Raw genomic sequence first — 22399 nt, forward strand, 5'->3', positions numbered from 1 at the left:
TTAACAGAGTGATTCTAATGGCCTGTCCTGTGTTTTATGAAACCTCTGAGGCCATACTGCATGGTTTGCAGTATGGAGAAAGACAGCAGCTTCATAAAGTGCTCAACATACAGCAAGGGACAAATGAAGTCTAAGAATCTGAAACATGGCTCACAAATATACCTCACTCAGTGGTTACTACCTTGTGGAAAACTTTTACAGGAAATCACCCACTTAGCAGATGGGGGTGGGAATAGGGAGTAAAAACTGACTTCTGCCTGGTCTCTTCTGTCTGCCTTCCCTGAGCCTCCTGGGTGAGGGAAGGAGCTGTCTCTGTGCAACTTGTGAACAGGAAGATTGTCTCAAAGCAGGCTGTACGACATGAGAAATTGCTAGTTAAGCCATAAAATGAGTCCAGGGCTAAGACAAAAAGGCCCCATGTAGAGATAACTGCACATTATTGCCTTCCTTTGTCTCCTGTAAACAAACTTTCCAAAGCAGACCTCCCTTGCTGCTCCGATCTAAACAACCTCAGGTCTCTAACCCAGCACTGGCTCACCTATTAACAACTAACACATTCCTTGTAACCTGAGGCCCTGCACTGCCCTTTAAGAATCCCATGAATTTCACACTACCCACTTCACCCCTGTTAGAATAGCCATCATTAGCAACACCACCAACAATAGGTGAGGATGCAGGGAAAAAGGAACCCTCTTACACTGCTGGTGGGAATGTAAACTAGTACAACCACTCTGGAAAAAAATTTGGAGGCTACTTAAAAAACTAAACATTGATCTACCATTTGATCCAGCAATACCACTCTTGGGGATATACCCAAAAGACTGTGACACAGGTTACTCCAGAGGCACCATGTTTATTGCGGCACTATTCACAATAGCCAAGTTATGGAAACAGCCAAGATGCCCCACCACTGATGAATGGATTAAGAAAATGTGGTATCTATACACAATGGAATTTTATGCAGCCATGAAGAAGAATGAAATGTTATCATTCGCTGGTAAATGGATGGAATTGGAGAACATCATTCTGAGTGAGGTTAGCCTGGCCCAAGAGACCAAAAATCGTATGTTCTCCCTCATATGTGGACATTAGATCAAGGGCAAACACAACAATGGGATTGGACTTTGAGCACATGATAAAAGCGAGAGCACACAAGGGAGGGGTGAGGATAGGTAAGACACCTAAAAAATTAGCTAACATTTGTTGCCCTTAATGCAGAGAAACTAAAGCAGATACCTTAAAAGCAACTGAGGCCAATAGGAGACGGGGACCAGGAACTAGAGAAAAGTTTAGATCAAAAAGAATTAACCTAGAAGGTAACACACACGCACAGGAAATTAATGTGAGTCAACTCCCTGTATAGCTATCCTTATCTCAACCAGCAAAAACCCTTGTTCCTTCCTATTATTCTTTATACTCTCTCTTCAACAAAATTAGAAATAAGGGCAAAATAGTTTCTGCTGGGTATTGAGGGGGGGGAGAGGGAGGGGGCGGAGTGGGTGGTAAGGGGGGGTGGTGGGGGCAGGGGGGAGAAATGACCCAAGCCTTGTATGCACATATGAATAATAAAATAATAAAATAAATAAATAAATAAATTTAAAAAAAAAGAATCCCGTGAATTCATTGCGGGGCCCAGAATTTTGAGTATGAGCTCATCTGGGACCACTGGTGTAAAATAAAATCTGAGTTGTCCACTTACTCTGAGTGTCACTTGGTTTCTCATCTGACAATATTCCCACAACATTTCTGGAGGCCCCAGCAAGATACCAACCCTTCTGGCCCCTTGAGCCACCAGCGGGCAGCTGGAGTAGGGAGGGACTTGGGACCAAATGAGGCAGCATGCCACCTGAGGGTATTCCAGGTCCTCCTTCACTCCAGAGTTCCAACCCTCTGAGTAGACTTGACCCAACTGGACTCCAAGGAGAAGTGGACCAACTCACCTGGATATTTCATCTGTACTCGGTAAGACCTTGGGGAGAGTCAGCCTTCAGTCAGGTCCAGTCCCACTGGAATGAAGGGGAGTCCAATCAACTCCCAGGAACCTCCGAGAGGAGTTCTGCAGGTCAGGGACTTCCCCAAAAGGGGGAAAGAAAAACTAATAACAACTTTGGTGTGAATGTGTGTGTGTGTGAGTGGCCTGATTTATCCTGGCTTCAGGCTCAAGTTTGTGGCTCCACGGCTGAAAAGCTAAGGAGTCCACAGAATCTGAGTGGGTCTGTACTGCAGTTCTGTAGTGATCCTCATATGGCTTAGGGTGGCATCAGGGCAACCCAATCTAGAGTCACAAGGCTGACCTCACCATCAATGCCAAGAGGTACCCAAGTTCCTTTGGAACGCAGCCAGGCAGACATCTGATTGGTCTCTTCTCTTGAAAGGGCACCCACCCTTGTTTGTCTTTGCACCACTGATGCAGGGGGGAATACATAGGGTGGATATAGGGGACACCTCTAACTGCCATGGGTGGAAGTTCCTTAAAATCCACAGTCCTAGAGTATATGCTTAAATATTTTAAGAAGGGATTCTCGGGAGATTCTGGATGCTGTGGAAGCTGGAGTGGTCCACTTTTGGAGTAAACTAGCCCCCTGAAGGTACCCTAGATTTGCCCACTGTCAGGGCTATTTATCAGGTCATAATAGGAACCCCTGGACACCCTGATCAGTTCCCCTCTATCGACTCCTGGCTTCAGGTAGCTCAGACCATCCCCCTTGGTCTGATTCTGCACCAACAAAAAGGGACAGAGCAGAGTTTTCATAGTCCAGGTAATGAAGGCCAAAGACCAGAAGCCTGTTCTGCAAGGGGATCCAGAAGATGAACAGCCTGAATCCCTGCCATACATTCCCAGTGTGCCCCCACCATCAAAGCAGCCAGTGCCACCTTTACCAGATAGTCTGCCACCTTCAGTGAGTCCCCCTCAGCCTAATCCGCAGCCTCCCAGCCCCAGCGACATCCCACACCCATCCCTGGCTTGGAGCCCCTGAGCTGCCACCTTCACTTGTCCTACGCTCCTCAGGCCGTGCTGACAGCATGGTTCAGCCTGGACACTCTAGCCTCTATATCCAGTCTTTCAGTACAACTGACCTGTTAAATTGGAGGAACCACATACCACTGTATTCAGAAAAACCCCAGGCCATGGTTGACCTCCTAGAATCCATATTTCAGACCCATCAACCCACTTGGGGTGACTGCCGACAGATCCTCCTGACATTTTTCAACACAGAAGAGTGACAGCGAATTCTGACAGAAGCTCACCGCTGGCTCCAAGGGCAGGCCCCAGCAGGAACCCATGCACAAGCTTGGGCAAGAGAGGCGGCCCCTGATGCTCAGCCTATCTGGGACTTCAATACAGCAAAAGGACAAGGAGTCCTCACTCAGTATTGCACTTCTTTCCTACACAGGCTCAGGGCTGGAGCTAAGAGACCTACCAACATTTCCAAAACAGGGGCTGTTATCCAGAAGCCAGAGGAAACACCAACTGATTTTTATGAGAGACCTTCTGAGGCCTCTGGGTGTACACCCCCTTTGAACCAGAAGCTCCAGAAAACCAGCGAATAGTCAATATGGTGTTTGTGACCCAATAGTATGCTGATATTCGCCAGAAACTTCAGAAACTTGAAGGCTTCCCTGGAACGAGTGCCACCCAGCTATTAAAAGTGGCAAATAAAATCTTTGTAAACTGGGAACATGAGGAAAACAGAGAAGCCAATAAAAGAATGAAAGCCAGGATGTCTTTATTGGCTGCAGCACTGGGGAAGCTGGACCTGACCAAGCAGTCAGCTCTGCCTTGGAAGGGGAGACCCAATGGAAGAGCCCTGCTTTGACAGGACCAATGTCTCTATTGCAAGGAGATTGGCCACTGGAAGAATGAATGCCCTCACTGCAAGGGACCAGCATTGGAGCCTAACAAAATTACTCCAGGAAAGAAGACAGGATGGCAACCTGGACCAGAGGCCCAGGACCTCACTGGCCTCGCAGAAATTGACTAGGGAAGACCAGACTCCTTACTACTAGGCCCCTGAGAGCCCACAGTTGAAATGAAAGTGGGGGCCAACCAATAATCTTCATGGAGGACTCAAATGCTGAGCATTCTGTGGTCACTAAGCCTGTGGCCCAACTCACTGAGCACAGGGCCACAACAGTCAGAGCCACTGGCACCCAAACTGCCCAGCAGTTCTGCCAACCCTGGACATGCCAACTAGGAGGGCAAAAGGTGACTCACGAATTCCTGTACTTACCAAAACGCCCAATTCCTCTGCTGGGAAGGGACTTACTAACAAAGCTCGGAGCCCAAATCACCTTCACCTAAGGAGGGTCTACAAGCCTTACGATGAGAGGTCCAAATGCCCTCATCATGGCAGTGACCATGCCTATAGAAGACGAATGGCAACTCTATGGCCAGGAAAAGGGGGACCTGGCAAAGCCCATCTGCCTGCTGGAGGGGTTTCCTGATGTCTGGGCTGAAAAAGGGCCTCCCGACCTCACTTGCAACCATGGCCCAGAATAGTAGGTATCAAACCTGGGTCTCTCCCTGTTAGACACAGGCAATATCCAGTGCCACGGGAAACACACCTGGGAATTCAGACCCACCTACAGTGGCTGAAGGACACAGGGATATTGATTGAATACCAATTGCCATGGAACACCCCACTGCTACCTGTCAAGAAGGCAGGAGGAAACGACTACAGCCTGTCCAGGACCTTTGGACAGTCAACAACACTGTTATCACACTGCACGCAGTAGTCCTAACCCCTACACTCTCTTGAGCTGTCTACTGCTGCAAGCAAGTTGGGTCATCTGCCTGGACCTAAAGCACACTTTCTTCTGGCCCTGGTTAGCCAGCCTCTGTTTGCCTTTGAATGGGAGGACCCCCATACTGGAAGAAAAATACAAATGGCCTGGACCTGACTGACTCAGATATTCAAAAACTCACCCACCTTATTCGGGGAAGCCCTAGCAGCAGATTTGTCAACTTTCCTGGAAGAAAATCCAAGCTGTACTTTCCTCTAATATATGGATGAGTTGTTCCTGGCAAGCCACAACCGGGAGAAATGCTGGGAGGGGACAAAGGAATTGCTAGCCCAACTCTCTGAGGCAGGCTACAAAGTTTCCTGGAAAAAGGAACAAGTTTGCCAGCAGAGGTATGATACCTCAGAGTTATCATCTCAGAAGGACAACGCACCCTGGGTCCAGAGAGGAAACAGGCCATCTGCTCCATCCCACCGCCAAAGACCAAAAGGAAGGTCCGAGAATTCTTGGGAGTGGCAGGATTCTGTTGACTCTGGATATGTGGATATACAAGCCTGGACAAACCACTCTATGAGGCCATAGCAGGCTCCAGAAAGGACCCTCTAAACTGGAGACCAGACCAAGAAAAGGCCTTCCAGGAGATAAAGAGACTGTTAACCAGCGCCCTGTGCTAGGGCTGCCAGATGTAACATGACCATTTAATCTCTTGTCTATGAGAAAAATCACACAGCTCTGGAGGTCCTCACCCAAACAGTGGGTCCATGGCATTGGCCAATGGCTTACCTGACAAAGTGCTTAGACACAGTGTCTCCAAGCCCCAGCTGCTATTGTAAACCTAATCAGGGAGGCTGATAAGCTCATCCTGGGACAGGACATTAATGTTAAGGTCCCTTATGCAGTCATGGCCCTAATGAATAGGCAGGGTCATAAATGGCTGACCAGTTCCAGAATGGCCCAATACTCAAGTCCTTGAGTCAGACTTGAAACTGTATGAACTTTAAATCCTGCCACTTTCCTGCCAACAGAGGAAGGGCCCCCAGATCATGATTGCAAAAAGGTAATGGACGAAGTGTACTCCAGCAGGCCAGACCTAATGGACGCCCCTCCACTCGGATCCAGAGCTTGAATTCTTCACAGATGGAAGCAGCTTTGTCCAGGGTGGCTGGGGAAAGGCCGGGTTAGCAGTCACCACTGCTAACGACATCATACAGGCTGAAGCCCTACCACAAGGATGGTCTGCACAATGAGCTGAACTTTGGGCATTGGTCCAGGCATTATGATATGCAAAAGGAAAGTGGGTGAACACCTACACAGATTCTAAGTATGCCTTTGCCATCCTGCACATACATGGAACAATATATAAGAAAAAAGGACTGCTGACAGCAGGGGGAAAGAAATTAAAAGCAAACAAGAAATCCTCCAACTGCTGGAAACAGTCTGGGAACCATCTCAAGTGGCTGTTATACACTGCAGAGGCCACCAAAGGGGCATGGACTATGTCAGTAGAGAGAACCGCCTGGCTGACCAGGCAGCAAGGAGGGCAGCAGAAGGGCTAAGCTCCCCTGGAGTGCCGAAGCAAACTGCCAAACTTCTTTTGGCTCCAGAGCTGCCTCCCACCCCAAATTACACCAAGGAGGAAGAACAATAGGCAAAAGATGAAAAAGTAATAAAAGAAAAGGGAGGCTGGTGGAAGTTGCCTGACCAGAGACTCTTTGTCCCCAGTGCGGTTGCAGCCTCTCTGGTAAAACAACACACGCTAAAGCACTTGGGGAAAATGGCCCTGGAAAAACTATTAGACAGATACTATTTCATTCCCAAGCTCCCAACCCTGTGCACCCAAATAAGTGCTAGGTGCATTACATGTGCACGAAACAATGCGAGTCAAGGGCCTAAGCCAAGCCCTGGGATACAAACAACAAGCACCATGCCTTTTGAGGACCTAGGAGTGGACTTCACAGAGGTCAAGCCCTGTTGAGGATACCAGTACCTCTTGGTTCTTGTCTGCACTTACACAAGGTGGGTTGAGGCTTACCCCACACACAGAGAGAAAACACAAGAGGTAATAAAGGCTCTCTTAAGAGAAATTATCCCCAGATACGGGCTTCCCCTTTCTATCGGATCAGATAATGGGCCAGCCTTCATGGCAGAAATAATTCAGGGCCTGGCCAAAATTTTAAAAATAAAATGGAAACTCCATACAGCATACAGGCCTCAGAGTTCAGGGAAAGAGCGCATGAATCGGGCCCTCAAAATCACCCTAGTCAAACTTCCAAGAAACACAATCCCCCTGGATAGACATGCTACCATTGGCCCTGCTCAGCACATGCTGCACCCCTAGACACTCCAGCTACTCACCCTTTGAGACTCTCTATGGCAGACCTCCTCCCATAATAAACAAGCTTAGAGGGAACCTCAGGCAAATTGGAAATCTAGACATGTCCCGAACTCTCCAGGCCCTAGGAAAAACCCTACGCCACATTTCCCAGGAAGTCTTAGAAAGGACCCCAATCTCCATGGGTAACTGGGCCCATCCCCACCAACCTGGGGATATGGTATGGGTAAAAGACTGGAAAAAGGAACCACTCCAACCCAGTTGGATGGGTCCCCATCTAGTAATATTAGCAAATCCCACGGCTTTTAAAGTTGCAGGTATCACTCTCCTTGGATTCATCACTCACAGATAAAGAAGGCAGCAGCCCCCAAAGACCCCAATGACTGGCAGGCCTTCTGTGACCTAACTAACCTCCTCAAATTGAGTTCCAGAGGACATCACAACAGCACACCATTGCCCAAGAGAGCTCCAACCCTGCTCCAGCCACCTACCAGAAGCTGGTTGGTCAACACATGGCAGAAGCCTGAGGATTCACCAGGATGCAAATGTATCCCCTTTTCTGCCACCTATACCTTATCCTGTTGATTAGCATTGTTGCAACACTGTTCACACTAGGACTAGCCGTCACTGCTCCCCAAGATTGGAATGTAGGCCAAAAATTACTGCTGGCCTCCTGTTATCTCCTCATAGTAGGAAGACTTACTGCTGTTCGGTGCTATCTGTAACCCAGACCTCAGTCCCAGGCATGAGGTCTCTGATGTGTTTTTGCCTCCTGACTCTATCACATTTTAAGGTTGTCCCACTTAGAGGCCAGGATGACTGCTTAGCTTGCGTAAAACCTCTCTCCTTCCAGGGAAGGCTACGATATGCCTTCACCTATTACCAATACCTGTCACCCACATGCAGCACATCAATTTCTGAATGTACCAGAGGAGGGACAATTTACTATAAGGAAAACTGACAGGCCTGACAGGGTCCTACAAGAAAAAAGGCAGTATAGGGCAGAAGGCTTGCAGGCAGAAAGATGGGGACCCCTTAAAGGCATGGAACGATGAAATGACAGGAGGAAGAAATAAACCTCTTTATGTCTGGGCACCCTACCTGCCCACCCTGTCCCTGTATCAGTCTACTAAGGGAAAAGCCGCAGATATAGAGAGGCCATCCAGAGGCAATTACCTAGACAGCTCTGAGCCTATAAAAGACATTGGTCTGCCACCACCATGACCCCCATTAAAGCTTCCTTCTGGGACAGGGAACTTTAACTTGGAACCCCAACTGTACAACCTGTTAAATGCAATGCCTTCTTCATCTTATGAAACCACCATTGGTGGGTGATTGTTGGCTCTGCCTGTCCTCAAGTCCCCTTCATTATGTAGCGACCCCGGTGAGCCCCCTCAACTATAGCATGTATGATACTACTCCCAACTCTACCAGCATGAAACCCAAAATAAGCAATATACAGCTATCTCAGAGTGCCCCTAATTGTATCTACCATTCAAAAGGATACTATCCAGTAGGAGAACTGGCTGCTAGCCAATGTGCCCAAATCCAAAACTGTACAGCCACTGCCATTAGATGTACAGTTGACAGACCATGGTGCAGCAGCCCAGGAACCTTCTTTGTATGCAGGACCCTTGCTTATCAGTGCTTGCCAGCTAACTGGAAGGGCATTTGCACATTAGCATTCCTCACCTCCCAGATAAACATAGTGCCTAACAATGTTTATCTCCCTGTACCTTTGATGGCCCACACATGGTCAAAGAGAGCTATTGAATTCATACCTTTACTAATTAGATTAGGGATAATGGCTGGTATAGGAATAGGCATAGGAGGAATTGCCTGCAGACCTAACAAATAACATAGAACAAGGGGTTAGGTGCATAGTGACCATGCAAGACCAGCTGGACTCACCAGCACCAGTGATCCTCCAAAATTGGAGAGGGTTGAACTTACTGCCAAAAAGGGTGGGGTGGGGGGGCTCTATCTTTTCCTAAATAAAGAATGTTGCTTTTATGTGAATTAGTCAGGAATAGCCAGAGATATGGCTCAGCAATTACAGGCCCGGCTCACACATAGGAGACAGGAATTAACGAATTCCTGGTACAGATGGAGCAGCATCTGGAATTGGGCCTCATGGCTACTCCCCTTGGCTGGTCCTCTTTTCATGCTCCTATTGGCCCTAGTATTTGGCCCTTGCATTCTCAATGCCCTAACTCACTTCATTAGCTTGGAAATGGAGGCAATAAAGTTACAGCTCTTGGTAACCCAATACAGACCTTTGGGACAGGAGGAACCTAATGAAATCCCTGAAATTTAGGGTCAATGCTTGTCCACAAGTAGGAAAAGCATTGAAAGGGGGTAATGAATAGGAAGACTGTCTTAAAGCAGGCTATAGGACATGAGAAATTACTAGTTAAGCCACAGAATCAGTCCAGGACTAAGACAAAAAGGCTCCATGTGGAGATTACTGCCCATTATGGCCTGCCTTTGTCTCCTTCTATAAACAAACTTTCCAAAGCAGACCTCCCCTGCTGCTCCTACCTAAACAACCCTGGGTTTCTAACCCAGCAATGGCTCACCTATTGACCCTAACACATTCCTTGTAACCTGATGCCCTGCACTGACCTTTAAGAATCCCATGAATTCACTGTTTGGGGCCCAAAATTTTGAGTATGAGCTCATCTGGCACCACTGGTGTAAAATAAAACCTGAGTTCTCCTACTTCTCTCAGTGTCGCTTGGTTTCTCATCTGACAATATTTCCTCAACACTTGTACGTGTTATAGTTGCTAGTACACAGAAATTCCAGATTCTTATATCCCACATGTGTTAGAAATATCACAGCACTGCCATGATCACAAATCAGACACATGCTCAAAAGCTAATGGACAAGGCAAAATTTACTTCTGCAGAAAGGTGTAGGTGTCTCTTACCTAAGTCAGGTAAGCCAGTACACACACACACACACACACACACACACACACACACACACACACACACACATGGGGTGAGGGGAGGTGAATGCCTCAGTTTTATTCCTTATGCAGTACTGCCTCTTTGCTCTAAGGAGGGAGCTAGGTTCACAGCCTTCATGACTGACTAAGGTTGAGGTTTAGGGGAGGGCATAGGGGAAGAGCAGACATAATTGGAGAGCATGAACCCAAGACTTAATTTGATTGGTGTACCCAAAGACAAAGAGATGACCCATGAGGTGGGAATTCTAGGATTCCAGGGAAACTGAGGCCTGAAATGACTGTTTACCTAAAATGGCAGCACCAAGTATATAATTAACCTGTGGGCCAAGGGGACCTTAAAACAGAGATTCCTCTAGACAATGATTATCCTAAGACTAGACATTTGAGTTTTAGGACATCTGATGACAAACAATTCTCTGCTTAAAGCCAGAAACTTTATAGCCAGGCAATGTGCCACTGAGCACATAGACAACTGGGGAAATTAGCTAATATCACACAATGACAGACATATTCCATAGTGTGATACTGGTGGGTAGAGGGTCAAACCCAGGACCCTGAGATTAAGAGTCTCATGCTCTACCACCAAGCTAGCTCTTTGACAGAAAAGACCCAGTTTAGTTGATTCTCACATGTAGATGTGTCCAGACAAGGCAGGATATGTAGACTTAGTGAGGATGATAATAAAATCTTATTAAAAGTTAGAGAAAGAAATTACAAAAGGCCATGATTGGCCAGGTGGGACTTGGAAGCAGAGAGCTTTCTCTACTACCAGATTTTGTTTTGTTTTGTTTTGTTTTAAAGATTGCACTAACCTGTGGGAGGGGAAAAACCTGAGCAGTTCTGGGAAGGGTTTGTGCTGTCCCTGGGCTAGGGTGGTAGTTCAGGCTAGGGTGTGATCAATATTCATGTTTCTCTCTGAGGGATAATGGAAGGAGGAATCACCTTCCATTGTAGTACTGGGCTGAGATAAGGAGTTTGGCTTGAAACATGCGGAGAATGAACCACGTGAGGTCTGAGAAGTTCCATGGCCTATTTTCCTATGTTCTAGCCTGTCACACACTTTTTTTTTTTTTTTTTGGTAGGACTGAGGTTTGAACTCAAGCCTCATGCTTGCTAGGCAGGCTAGGCAGGCAGGCACTCTACCACTTGAGCCACTCCATTGCCCTTTTTGTGAAGGGTTTTTTCAAGACAGGGTCTCACAAGCTATTTGCCCAGGCTGGTTTGGAACCACGATCCTCCTGATTTCAGCCTCTGTAGTAGCTAGGATGACAGATGTGATCCTATCTCAAAAAAAAAAAAAAAAAAAAAAAAGTCCTTCACACACACAAAAAAGGGCTGGTGGAGTAGCTCAAGGTATAGGCCCTGATTTCAAGCCCCAGTATTGCAAACCCCCTCCCCAGAAAAAAGACCAACCAAACAAAAAAAAAAACCTAGTACTGACAAAAAAAGAAATTGATGTGGCAAAAATCATCTTTTTGTACTTCCTCAATTCTATACCATGTGCATGTATTATACTCACAATAAAAAGCTATATTTAAATGATCTAAAGAGAAAGTGCTTTGGGAAGTCAGGTTCTGCTGTAGCAGGGAGGAGGGCCAAAAAAAGAAAAAAAGAAACAAGCAAGTCTGCGTTCTGATAATGTAGCAGGAGGGAGGGGATGGCATAGCAGAGAGACAAAACTTAGAAGGTCATGTAGCACTGGGAGTAAAGTAGCCAATAGAGTTGCACGCAACCATATATGGGTTAAACCTTGCTTTTTGCTTCTGTAACCTGCTTGCAAGGGTATATAAGGTGAGACCACTTTGTTCTTCCTTTGGATGTGAATCCACTGAGCCACTGCTGGCACTCTAATATTGATTCCTGAAAAGTCTTGGTATCCCATGTGTCTGTTTGAGATTCCCTTAACATTACTGGGGACTTGTCCAGGAGTCGGAGACAGGGTTATCACCTCCTTGTCGCTGGGACTTGGCATCCCCAGCTTGTCGGGAGAACATCCCACCAGGCTCCAGTGGACCTGTTGACCCAATGAAGGAACAAAGGAACCCAGACAAGGCTCAGGAACCAACTGGGAGCCCCGCCCATCAGACTGGTAAGAACTGGGTTTGAATAATAGACCTCCCTTCACGAGGCAGAAGGGGAGCCTGATTACCTCCCAGAGACCCTGAGTAACCCTGTCTGGTTACTCACGAAATAGGGCTGGTGGAGTGGCTCAAGATGAAGGCCTTGAGATCAAGCCCCACTACTGCAAAAAAAAAAAAAAGAGCTGGTTTATGCAAAATTGTCTAGATGACTTCATGGTTAAACAGCTGTTGTCTTGGGTGATTCGAATGCAGTCGGTAACCTATATGTGTCTGTGACTGGGCTATTTGGGGTCACTGACACTGATTTCCAGCCCCCTCAACTGATGAAAAAAATCTAAAGTTTTACTTCAAGAGCAACAACTAAACTAATATGTATATATAACCTCTATAGAGCTGTGATGCCATTGCTGGTTCCTGTATACTAAATATATTTATGTTTTTCAAGTATATCAAGTCTTCTAAAATACAAAATTTAGATAAACACAGTAACAAAAAGTTAATGGTACTGATATACTGTTCTGTTAGTTGCTAAATTGTCCATCAAAATTTTAACAATTACTCTTTAAGTTTTTGTCATTACAGTTCTGATCCTTCTGGGACATTGACAATCAAGTCCACAAAAAATGACTCTAATAAGTACTTATGTGTCAACCAGGTTAGCTTTTCAGACGTCTGTTTTGTTTCTGTTTTGTTTTGTATTATCTTTGCCTAGAAGCCCCCTGCCTAAGGGCCACTCCTTTTAAGCCTCATTGTTGCTTAAATTTGGCCAAAAGGTCTAGTTGGTACTGACTCCCACCTGATCTGCTCGTCACTCCCCACCTCCAATATGGGACCAAAACCAAACAAACAAAATCCAGGAAAGAGCAAATCCTCATGATGAGGGAAAAAAATGACCAGTCAGGAAATATCTTCAGTCTACAGATATACCCTGAACATGCCCAATCTCGTCTGGTCTCGGAAGCTAAACAGGGTCGGGCCTTGATAGAACTTGGATGAGAAAAAGATCTTCAGAAGAGACTGCTCAGAGACAAACAGCTTGGAGAAAAGAGGGGAATGCCATCAAAGTTGAAATGGAGTCACTTGTGCCACACCTCTCAAAAATAACCAAGACCGAGAGGATTGAGGAAACAGTTGTCATACACGTGTGGCCATCTGTCATTAAAGCCCTTCCAGACACAAACTCATATTTTTAGACAGAGTCTTCTACTTAAATAAAGACAAAATGACTATTTTACTGGCTGTAAACATGTCCTTGACATGTAAAGATGGTGGTTTTAACTTCTTTTAAACAATGTGTTTTCTTGGACATATATACTGATAATATATTGTTGCCATGGTAATTTTACTCAGTAAAAAAACAAAACAAAACAAAAAGATACTGTCTGGGTAAAAGAATAAAATGTCCAACCACGAAAACCCCATTGCAGGGGTCCTTTTGTTGTTATCTTGTCTATTCTCCTACATTTAAAGTAGAAAAAATTGCTCCTTGGATCCACCACAGCCAAGTAAAGCCAGCCTCTCCTGAGTGGGAATGCATCCCTGACCCGGACTCTGCTTCCCAGGAGACAACAGGAGACCAGGCACAATGGAACAACAGCCCTGCTCCAGTCATTCAGGATGCTGACTAGTCTACGCATGGGGAAAGCCCGAACATGGGAAACACCCCTGTTCTCTACACACTTGGACCCTTACCACTTGGGTTGGCCCTTGCAAGGTTTCCCCATGTACTGAATGTTATAAGAGAGTAATTTGTGGGACCTCTGCACAGCCATACTTTGTATCATTCACCCACCGATAGGTCAGTGTTACATCGTTGGCTTGTATATCCCCCAGGTTTGTGAGGTTGCCAGTAAGTGATACTAAAAGTCCCAGAGTAAAGTAAACAATACAGGCTACATTTGTCCTGGAAAGCGGGGTAATGGGGCTTGTCTTAGGAGCAGGTTTGATGTTACCCTGTCTGGTCCTTGGTATTGCAGTCCATCAGGACCATTATAGCATTATAGAGGCCAATACAGAGAGAAAAACAGCTGCCCATGTAATGATGCTATTAAAATGCAAACCCCTAAATGAAGATGATGCTCTTTGACCCTAGATGGGTCCGAGCATCAAAGGGGGAATAATGTAGCAGGGAGGAGGGCCAAAAACAAAAAAAAAAAAAAAAGAAAAGAAAAGAAACAAGCAAGTCTGTGTTCTGATAATGTAGCGGGGGGAGGGGATGGCATAGCAGGGAGAGAAAACTTAGAAGGTCACATAGCACTGGGGTGAAGTAGCCAATAAGAGTTGCATGCAACCATATATGGGTTAAACCTTGCTTTTTGCTTCTGTAACCTGCTTGTAAGGGTATATAAGGTGAGACCCCTTTGTTCTCAGGGCTCAGCCTTTGGATGTGAATCCACTGAGCTGCTGCCGGCATGCTAATAAATATTGCTTACTGAAAAGCCTTGGTGTCCCATGTCTGTGTTTGAGATTCTCGTAACACTGCCATTGCTGAGTAGTGCTTAGTTTCTCTATTTCTAAAAAAAAACGAGAGGATTCAACATCCCCTCTGAGATCTTGGCAGCTCTGAGATGTGTTCCATTATGCTCAGTGCCTTCAGTTTACAAAAACGGGGGGGGGGGTGGAGGTGACTTATATACTGCTCAACGTGTACCCCAAAGAATGTGCTCTTGGAACCAGCTTGGTGTGAAACATCTTAGGAGCCAAGGAGACATCACAGTAAGTCTCATTGCATGAGCTCACCTCCACTCCCTCTCATACCCTGGTCACTTGCCTGGTCCAGGTCCTCAAAGCTCTCCTCTGTGAAAGCAGCTTAGGAACATACTGATAGTTACCATCTGACACAGAGAAATGGGTCCAGATTCAAGGGTTTTAGGCAATCTATAGATAAGTGCAAGAAAAGAGTAGCTGCCTCTTTCTGGGTTTTCCCAGCAAAACAAGTAACAAACCATGAAGCACTGTTTTTATTCCCCTTGAGCAGTGTAAATACAGAGAAAAATACCAGAACGAGAATCTAAATGGGGAAAATGAAACATTCTAGTACCTCAAGACTGATCAACTCACCAACTTCAGTGCCCTTCCCCAGGGTGAAGGTAATGCCACAGCCCTTGAGTCCATCTTCTGCATCAGTCTCTATGACAACGTAAGCAGCAGAGTAGTCAGGGTCTGTGTGCTGCAGGAAAGAGACCCCCACCCAAAATGCAAAGGTGAGGAACCCAGAATAAACATGAGATGCCCCTCAGGAACAGAAAATCCAATGAGGGTGCCCAAGAGCTCCAATGTGACAGAACAGTGGTTGCACCCCACAGAAAATGAAGGAACTCTGAATGGACCAAAAGAAAGTGCTCCTGAAGAACTCACATTAATTCAACAAGTGCAATGTATGTGTTTTGCTGGAAGGTGGGAAGCAAGTCGGGGCTTTGTACATGCTAAGCACAAACTCAATTACTGAGCTCCAGCGTGAGCCCTAAATCTATACTTTTTTTTTTTTTTTAAGGAGGAAAGATTTATTGTGGCTTGGTGTTTCAGAGGTTTTAGTCCATGGTCGGCTGGATCTGTAGCTTTGGGCCTGAAGCAAGGCAAAATATCATGGCAGCAGGAATGTGTGGCAGAGGTTGCTCACCTCATGGCAGCCAGGAAGCAGAGAGACCAAATGTACACATTTTTAATACCAGTTTGCAAGGATGCCAAAAACTGGCGTCCAGCTCAATTTTAAACCCAGGAGTTTTCTTTTCTTTCTTTCTTTTATTCTTTTCTCTCTCTCCCTCTCCTTTCCTTTCTTTTTTTGTGGGTATTGAACCCAGAGCCCTGTACATGCTAGGCCAGTGCTCTACCTCTTGAGGTACACCACTGGCCTTTAATTTTTTTTTTTTGAGACAGGCTCTTGCCACTACCTTTGCCCAGGCTGACCCTGAACTACTGATCCTCCTGCTTCCATCTCTGGAGTAGCTGGAATTACAGATATGCACCACCATGCCCCACACCTAACCCCAGGAGTTTTTAATCAGTTTTCTAAATATAGTCACATTCACAAGCAGCTTCAAATTGAATTAGCCAAGGTTTCAGAAAGCTGCTGCATAAAATTGGACTGATGTTAAGCCAGGCACCAGTGCCTCACTCCTGTAATCCTAGCTATTTGGGAGGATGAGATAGGGAAAATGGGGGTTAGAGGCCAACCCAGGCAAAAAGTTAGCAGGACGCCATCTCAACCAAAAGCTGGGCATGGTGACATGTGTCTGTCATTCCCATCTCAATGGAAAAAGGTAGGCGTGGTGGCATGCACCTGTCATCCTAGCATCAGTGAGAAGTCTAAAACAGGAGGATTGTACTCTAGGCTGGCCTGGGCAAAAAGTGAGATACTGTTTCCAAAATAACCAGAGCAAAAGGGCTGGAGGCATTGTACAAGTAGCAGAGTGCCTTCCTAGCAAACATAAAGCCCTGAGCTCAAACCCCAGTATACCAAAAAAAGGTTTTTTTGAACTGATTTCCATTGCAGCAGTTTGTAGCAGGGCTGACAAAAGTGTAAAGTCAGAGACTACTTGGGTAAAATAAAGGAATAAAGCTTCAAAGCAAATTAACCCATGTTTTCATTTGGCTGTATGTTTGGTGGCACTGGGAACTGAACTTAGGGCCTCCTACTTGCTAGGCAGGCACTTTACCACTGAAGCCACTCCGCCAGCCCCCTTTGTTGCTTTTCAGTATTTTTGTATGGTTTTATTGTACAACTGTTATGAAACCTAACATGGCTTATTGATGGGCAGGATGTAGATTTTTTTTTAAAGTCTATTACTACAGAATTTTCATATAATAGGGAGAGAAAACTAAAATCTAAAACCAGGTAAGAACAAGCTAAGAGAGAAGAAGGTTATAAATAACATAGAAGCTCAAGGGAAGAAAAGCATAGAGGAAGTAGAAGTTGGGGGATTTTTCTTGAGGGGGCAAAGACCCTATGAATGGGCAAAGGTGCAGGTGAGAATTCCAAGCAAGGGAAAGCAATGCAAAACCCAGAGGCTTTTTTTTGTTGTTGCTGTTGTTGTTTTTTGCAACGGGAGAAGCAAAAGGCCCCTGAGAGTACTGGCTTGGAAATGAATAGCAGTAAGGTCAATAGATGATGTGGGACAGCTATTGGATACCAAAAAAGCCAGGCAGAAGATCTGAATATGAGGAATGTAGGTTGCAACTATTGAAGAGTTTCTGTATAAGGCTATGACAATAAATTGTCATAGCCAATTTATTACTGTCCTCATTACTCATGTTATAACTATGTCTATTGTGCCAGGCACATTCTAAGAATTTAACCTTATTTCATTTGATCTTCACAATAGTATTATAAAACAGATGCTATTATCTCTGTCTTAGAGGCAAGGAAAGTGAATTTTAAAGAGGTATAGTGACTTGTCCAAGGTCATAGCATGAATAAATTATGGAGGCAGAATGCAAATTCCTGTACTCAGTGAAGAGGTAGGGAGTGTACATGACAGGTAGGAGGCCTGAGTTGTTGTCAAAGTCCAGTGCAGGGAATTCAGGGTATGCAATACTGAGCACTAGCTATGTGCCAGAGACGGTAGGTTACTGAGGCAGACACAGATATGTCTGCCCTTCAGGAAGTTAGGTGAGAAGACATTTTACCGGAATTCTAATAATATATGGCAGTCCCTGGAAGAGATGCAAAGCAGGAGAGGCAAGCAGAGGTCCCTGGCAGCTGAATGCACTCAGAGCTGGAGCAGGGTTTTTGAAGATGGAATCCAAGGTGGTCAGTGGAGCACAGGAAGCTTCTAGCACTGGGGAAGGGATATAAAGGATATGTAAGGGAAGAATACCTTAGTCGAGGTAACTACTATGATTTTAGTATGGTTTGTCCCCACCAAAACTCATGCTAAGGCTTGGTTCCCAACGTGATGGTGCTGAGAGGTGGTTGGACTTTTAAGAGGTAGTTAGGTCATGTGGGAACTACCCCCACTGAATGTCTTTTTGGAGACTGGGTTAGTTATCATGAGAATGGCCTGTCATAAATCCAACCAGGCACCCCCTCTTGGTGTCTCTTATACATATACTCCTTGCTTATGAGTAGGTGCTCCCTCTGCTTCTCTACTACCACACAATGCAACACTGGGCCTTCACTATAAGCCTAGCCATGTTCTTCAGCCTCCAGAACTATGAGATAAATAGACATTTTTTAAAATAAATTATCCAACTTCAGGGTATTTTGTTACACCATCACAAAACAGACTAAGACAGTAACAGTGGCAGTGAAAGGAGTAAAGTGGACAGATAAGGAAAAGGTATATTCAAGGGCTGGTACCCATTCTGGCTTACCATAGTCACTGGGTTCCTGATGTTGGAATTGAGAAATGAGGCTAAGAGAGAGACTCCAAGAATTAAAGACCCATCAGCAGTTTCTGGGTTATAAGAAGTGGCAATGAGAAAAGGAAACCTTAGGAGAAGTCAAAAGAACATGATGAGTCTAAAGTAATCAGAAGCTTTTGAATCTGTGACTAGTAGATCAGGAGAGTGGGGGTGGGAATGAAAGATGATGAGTTCTGACTTAGACCATGTTCAGCATGAAGGTGGAAAAAATCTTTCTGGAAGGGTCCAGATGGCATGTGAGGTAAGAAGGAAGATCTAGAAAGGGGATCCAGGACTCTGGCATAAAGGTGGGCCCAGAAATTGCCAACATGGAGAGGAATCATAGTGGGAGCTTGGAGTGAGATGGGAGAGTCTTGAGGAGGGAAAATGGGGGAGGCTAGCAAGGAGACAGACTCAGGAGGAAGAAGGGGCAGCAGACCATGTGAAATGTAGGGTAAAGGACAATGGAAGCAGAAATAATGAAGGCAACTCCAAGAGAAGGCGAGAAACAGGATTTCAAATTAGGTAAGAAACAGATATAAAGGACAAGATCACAGGCACAGAGCAGTAATTTTAAGTTCGGTGACCAGGAGCAGAAACAAAGAGAGCCCAAGAGGAATCAGAGTCAAGTACAGACTCTTCCATACGGGCAGCTCTGGCCAGGCACCAGAGGCTCAAGCCTGTAATCCTAGCTACTTGGGAGGCTGAGATTGGAGGATTGTGGTTCAAGGCCACCCTAGGCAAAAAGCGAGACACTATCTCAAAAATATCCAAGCTTGAGGCCCTGAGTTCAAGCCCCAGGACTGTCAAAAAACCAACAACAAATAAATCAAAAGAACCTTTGCTTTGGGCTGGGGCATGGCTCAAGTGGTGGAGCACCTGCCAAGCAATGATGAGGTCTTGAGTTCAATCCCCAGTACTGCCTCCAAAAAAACAAACAACAAAGAAATAATAAGAACTTTTGCTTTAACAGACTGTGAGGACCATTTAAGGACTTGTGCATGAAAAAACATCCTACTTCTCAAAGGGAAGTTTCACTCTGCTGCTGAATGCTGAAAAGTAGCTGAAGTGCTGAGTTCAGCAGGCCCCGAGGGTGAGTGAAGCCATAACCCTGGAGAATTACAAAGTAGCACATTCTACCAAGAAGGCCCTTAAGAATCAGTATGCTACACACACCCTACCTCCTGAGAAAATGGCCTCAAGTATTTATGAGTTTGCGACACAGGCAGCAGATAATCTCTCCTCCCCTAGAGTTCATACACCCACAGGCCCAGAAACAAATTCCATTTCTTAAATTCTCCAGGTTATCTTAACAAGTCTAGGTCAGAGTCTCTTCTGCTTCAGTTTCCTCATATGTAAGCAGCAATTACAGCCAACTTTTATTGAAGGCCTTCTGTGTGTCAGGCTCCTTGCAGGCTCCTGTGAAGTGGATGGTCCTAGTTTACAGATGAGAAAACCAAGGCTTGGGAGAGATTGTGTGGTTTACTCCAGTTACTTCTGAGGGGCAAAGGCAGTAGCATTCAGTCAAGGTGTCTGGATTTTACAAATTGCAATAAAATTTCAAATATTTATGTGGAAGTTCACAAAGGATTGTGACTGGATTTTTAAAAGTCAGTTACCATGATATAAGAAAGGACACACAGGGATTTTTAAAAAGCAAGAACAGGGCTGCTCAAATGATAGAGTGCAAGACCCTGGGCTCAATCCCCCAATACTGCAAAAACAAAAAGCAGGAAGAAGTTAATATCAGAATAAAGGACGTTCTTATGCATTTAATAACTTTATTTAGCACATTTTTTAAGAGACCAAGTTTTATAATAATTTCAGGTTCGGAGCGAACATAGAGAATGTAATGAACACCAGTTTGCTATCTACCGTTTAAGAAGTAAAACATAACACTGAATTAGGATCCCTGGGTACCCCCCATTCCCTTCCCCTCTCTAGGTAACCATTTCCCTAACATTGCTCTTTCTACTTGTGGCTATATTTCCATATATTCATTATATAGGGATGCAACTCGTTTTTCTAGTGTGACCATCTCACTGGTGGGCCAGGAGGAGAGGTAAGAATCCAGGGGAACAGGCCCTGTGAAGACTCTGCCTTCGCATTCTTAGGAAGCACATTAGAAGTTGGGTTGGGGGCGCGAAAGGGTCCCTCTAACATTATCAGTGCGCAGAGCAGCCCTTCAGCATTTGGGTAGGAGTCAAAATCCACGCCCTTCCTTTACTGCATCTAACACTGACATAGTGCTGGGGATGAAGTCATGGTAGAGGACTTGCCTAGTATGGGTGAATCCTAGGTCCGACCCCCTTCCCCCAGCTCCCTAAAACAAACAAAAGACAAAACCAAAACCAAAACTGACATATGCCTAGTTTTTTGTTTTTGTCTTTGGCGGTATGGGGCTGTGAAGTCGGCCGCAGTACTCGCTAGGCAGGCACTCTACCACTTGAGCCATGTCCCCAGCCTATATATGTATAACTCTTTACAGTGACAAATCCTTTGGAACCGTGTTTGTAGGTACAGTAATTTCATGTGCGCGTCCTCTCACGTGACCCACAGTTGTCAAGCCCGACTGTGGACCCATTTCAATGATGGGTCCAAGAGGCCCAGAGAGCTCGGGTCTTCTCCAAGTCACACAGCAAGTTGTGAAAGCAGCAGATCACCAGCCCCAACTCCCAGCCCGGGGCTTCCTGGTCTCCTGCAAACCCCGTCGAGTCCTCGGTACCGAGCAGCCAGCGCTCTGTTCTAGTTTTTTGGATGAGGACTGAACAAAACCCTTGCATATTCTACTGTTTCCAGGAAAACTTGAACGGTAAAAAGTAAAACCAAGGCATTGTAAGATCCAACAAAGGAAAATCAAAAAAAGAAAATTAAAAAAAAAAAGGAAAATCCCAGGAGGGTGAAGAGTTTCTGGGTGATTACATTCCTGGGACAAGAACAGGGCCTGTCTTGCCCTGTGCCCACCTCGCACTTTACAGACACAGTGGTTCCAAAGTTGTCGACCTCCCCTCGCGGACCCAGCGAGGGCGGGGCGGGGCCTGAGCAGTCGGTCAGCGCTTACCATGGCGTCCGAGCCGTGGCCCCCGAGCGAGGTGGGGAAGCGCACGTCGCGGACCGAGAGCCGAGAGATCCTGCCGCGCACCATGTCCACTGCGTCCCGTAGCGCTCAGCCGTGTCTCTCGCGGGACAAGCTACTAGCGGGGTGGGGCGGGGCTTCGGCGGGGGCGGGCTTTGGCTGGGAGGGGCGGGGCGTTGGAGGGGCGGCCGCTGATTGGTCGCGTCGTCGGGGGGGGGCGCTGCAGCTCGCTTGGATTTGGCTTCTTGGAGCTGCAAGCGTAGCTCAGAGCTCCCTTGGATGCGCCGCGTCTTCTCTGTTTCCGGTCCGCACTGCCCTCACTGCCCCCCGCGCACAGATTCACGCAGGGTCTCTGTGGACCCTAGAACCTAGGCGAGAATGGGACACAAGCCTGCTCCGGAAGTGACCTGTCCAGGCATCGCCCTAGAGGAAGAAACCTAGCTGACTGGGGCGCCATCACCTACTAGCAGGTTTGGGTCAGAAACTTGGACAGTTCTAGCATTCTTTAAGTGCCCTCAGCTGTTTGCCACCTCAAAATTAGAGGCAGATCGCCTGGCGCCGGTGGCTCACGCCTGTAATCTTAGCTACTCATAAGGCAGAGATCAAGAGGATCGCGGTCCGAAACCAGCCCGGGAAAATAGTTCGCAAGACTCCCTATCTCCAAAAAACCCTTCACGAAAAAGGGTTGGTGGAGTGGCTTAAGGTGTAGGCCCTGAGTTCAAGCCCCAGTACCGCAAAAACAAAAAACACCACCAAAAAAAATTAGAAGTAGATCCTACTGATGCAGATGCTTGAAATCATTCTCTTATTCGCCCAACCCTGCAAGGTAAATATGTAGGTAGGTTATTTCA

At 46.1% G+C, this 22399-nt stretch overlaps 1 protein-coding gene across 4 annotated transcripts in view; it reads right to left on the reverse strand.

The window, feature by feature from the left end:
* Positions 1-21672, reverse strand: part of Enosf1 (enolase superfamily member 1) — a 48016-nt gene extending 26344 nt beyond the window's left edge. For 3 of the 4 annotated variants that reach the window (XM_074070207.1, XM_020186192.2, XM_074070205.1), the window contains exons 1-2: positions 21534-21672; positions 15191-15299 (exon numbers count right to left, since the gene is read on the reverse strand). In XM_074070207.1, the coding sequence (XP_073926308.1) occupies positions 15191-15299; positions 21534-21617 (193 nt within the window). In that variant the 5' untranslated portion in view covers positions 21618-21672. The remainder of the gene's footprint in view (positions 1-15190; positions 15300-21533) is intronic. The other variant, XM_074070206.1, reaches the window with a different exon arrangement.
* Positions 21673-22399: the final 727 nt, after the last annotated feature.

The sequence above is a fragment of the Castor canadensis genome, chromosome 4 (assembly GCF_047511655.1).
Source record: "Castor canadensis chromosome 4, mCasCan1.hap1v2, whole genome shotgun sequence".
Taxonomy (NCBI): Eukaryota; Metazoa; Chordata; class Mammalia; order Rodentia; family Castoridae; genus Castor; species Castor canadensis.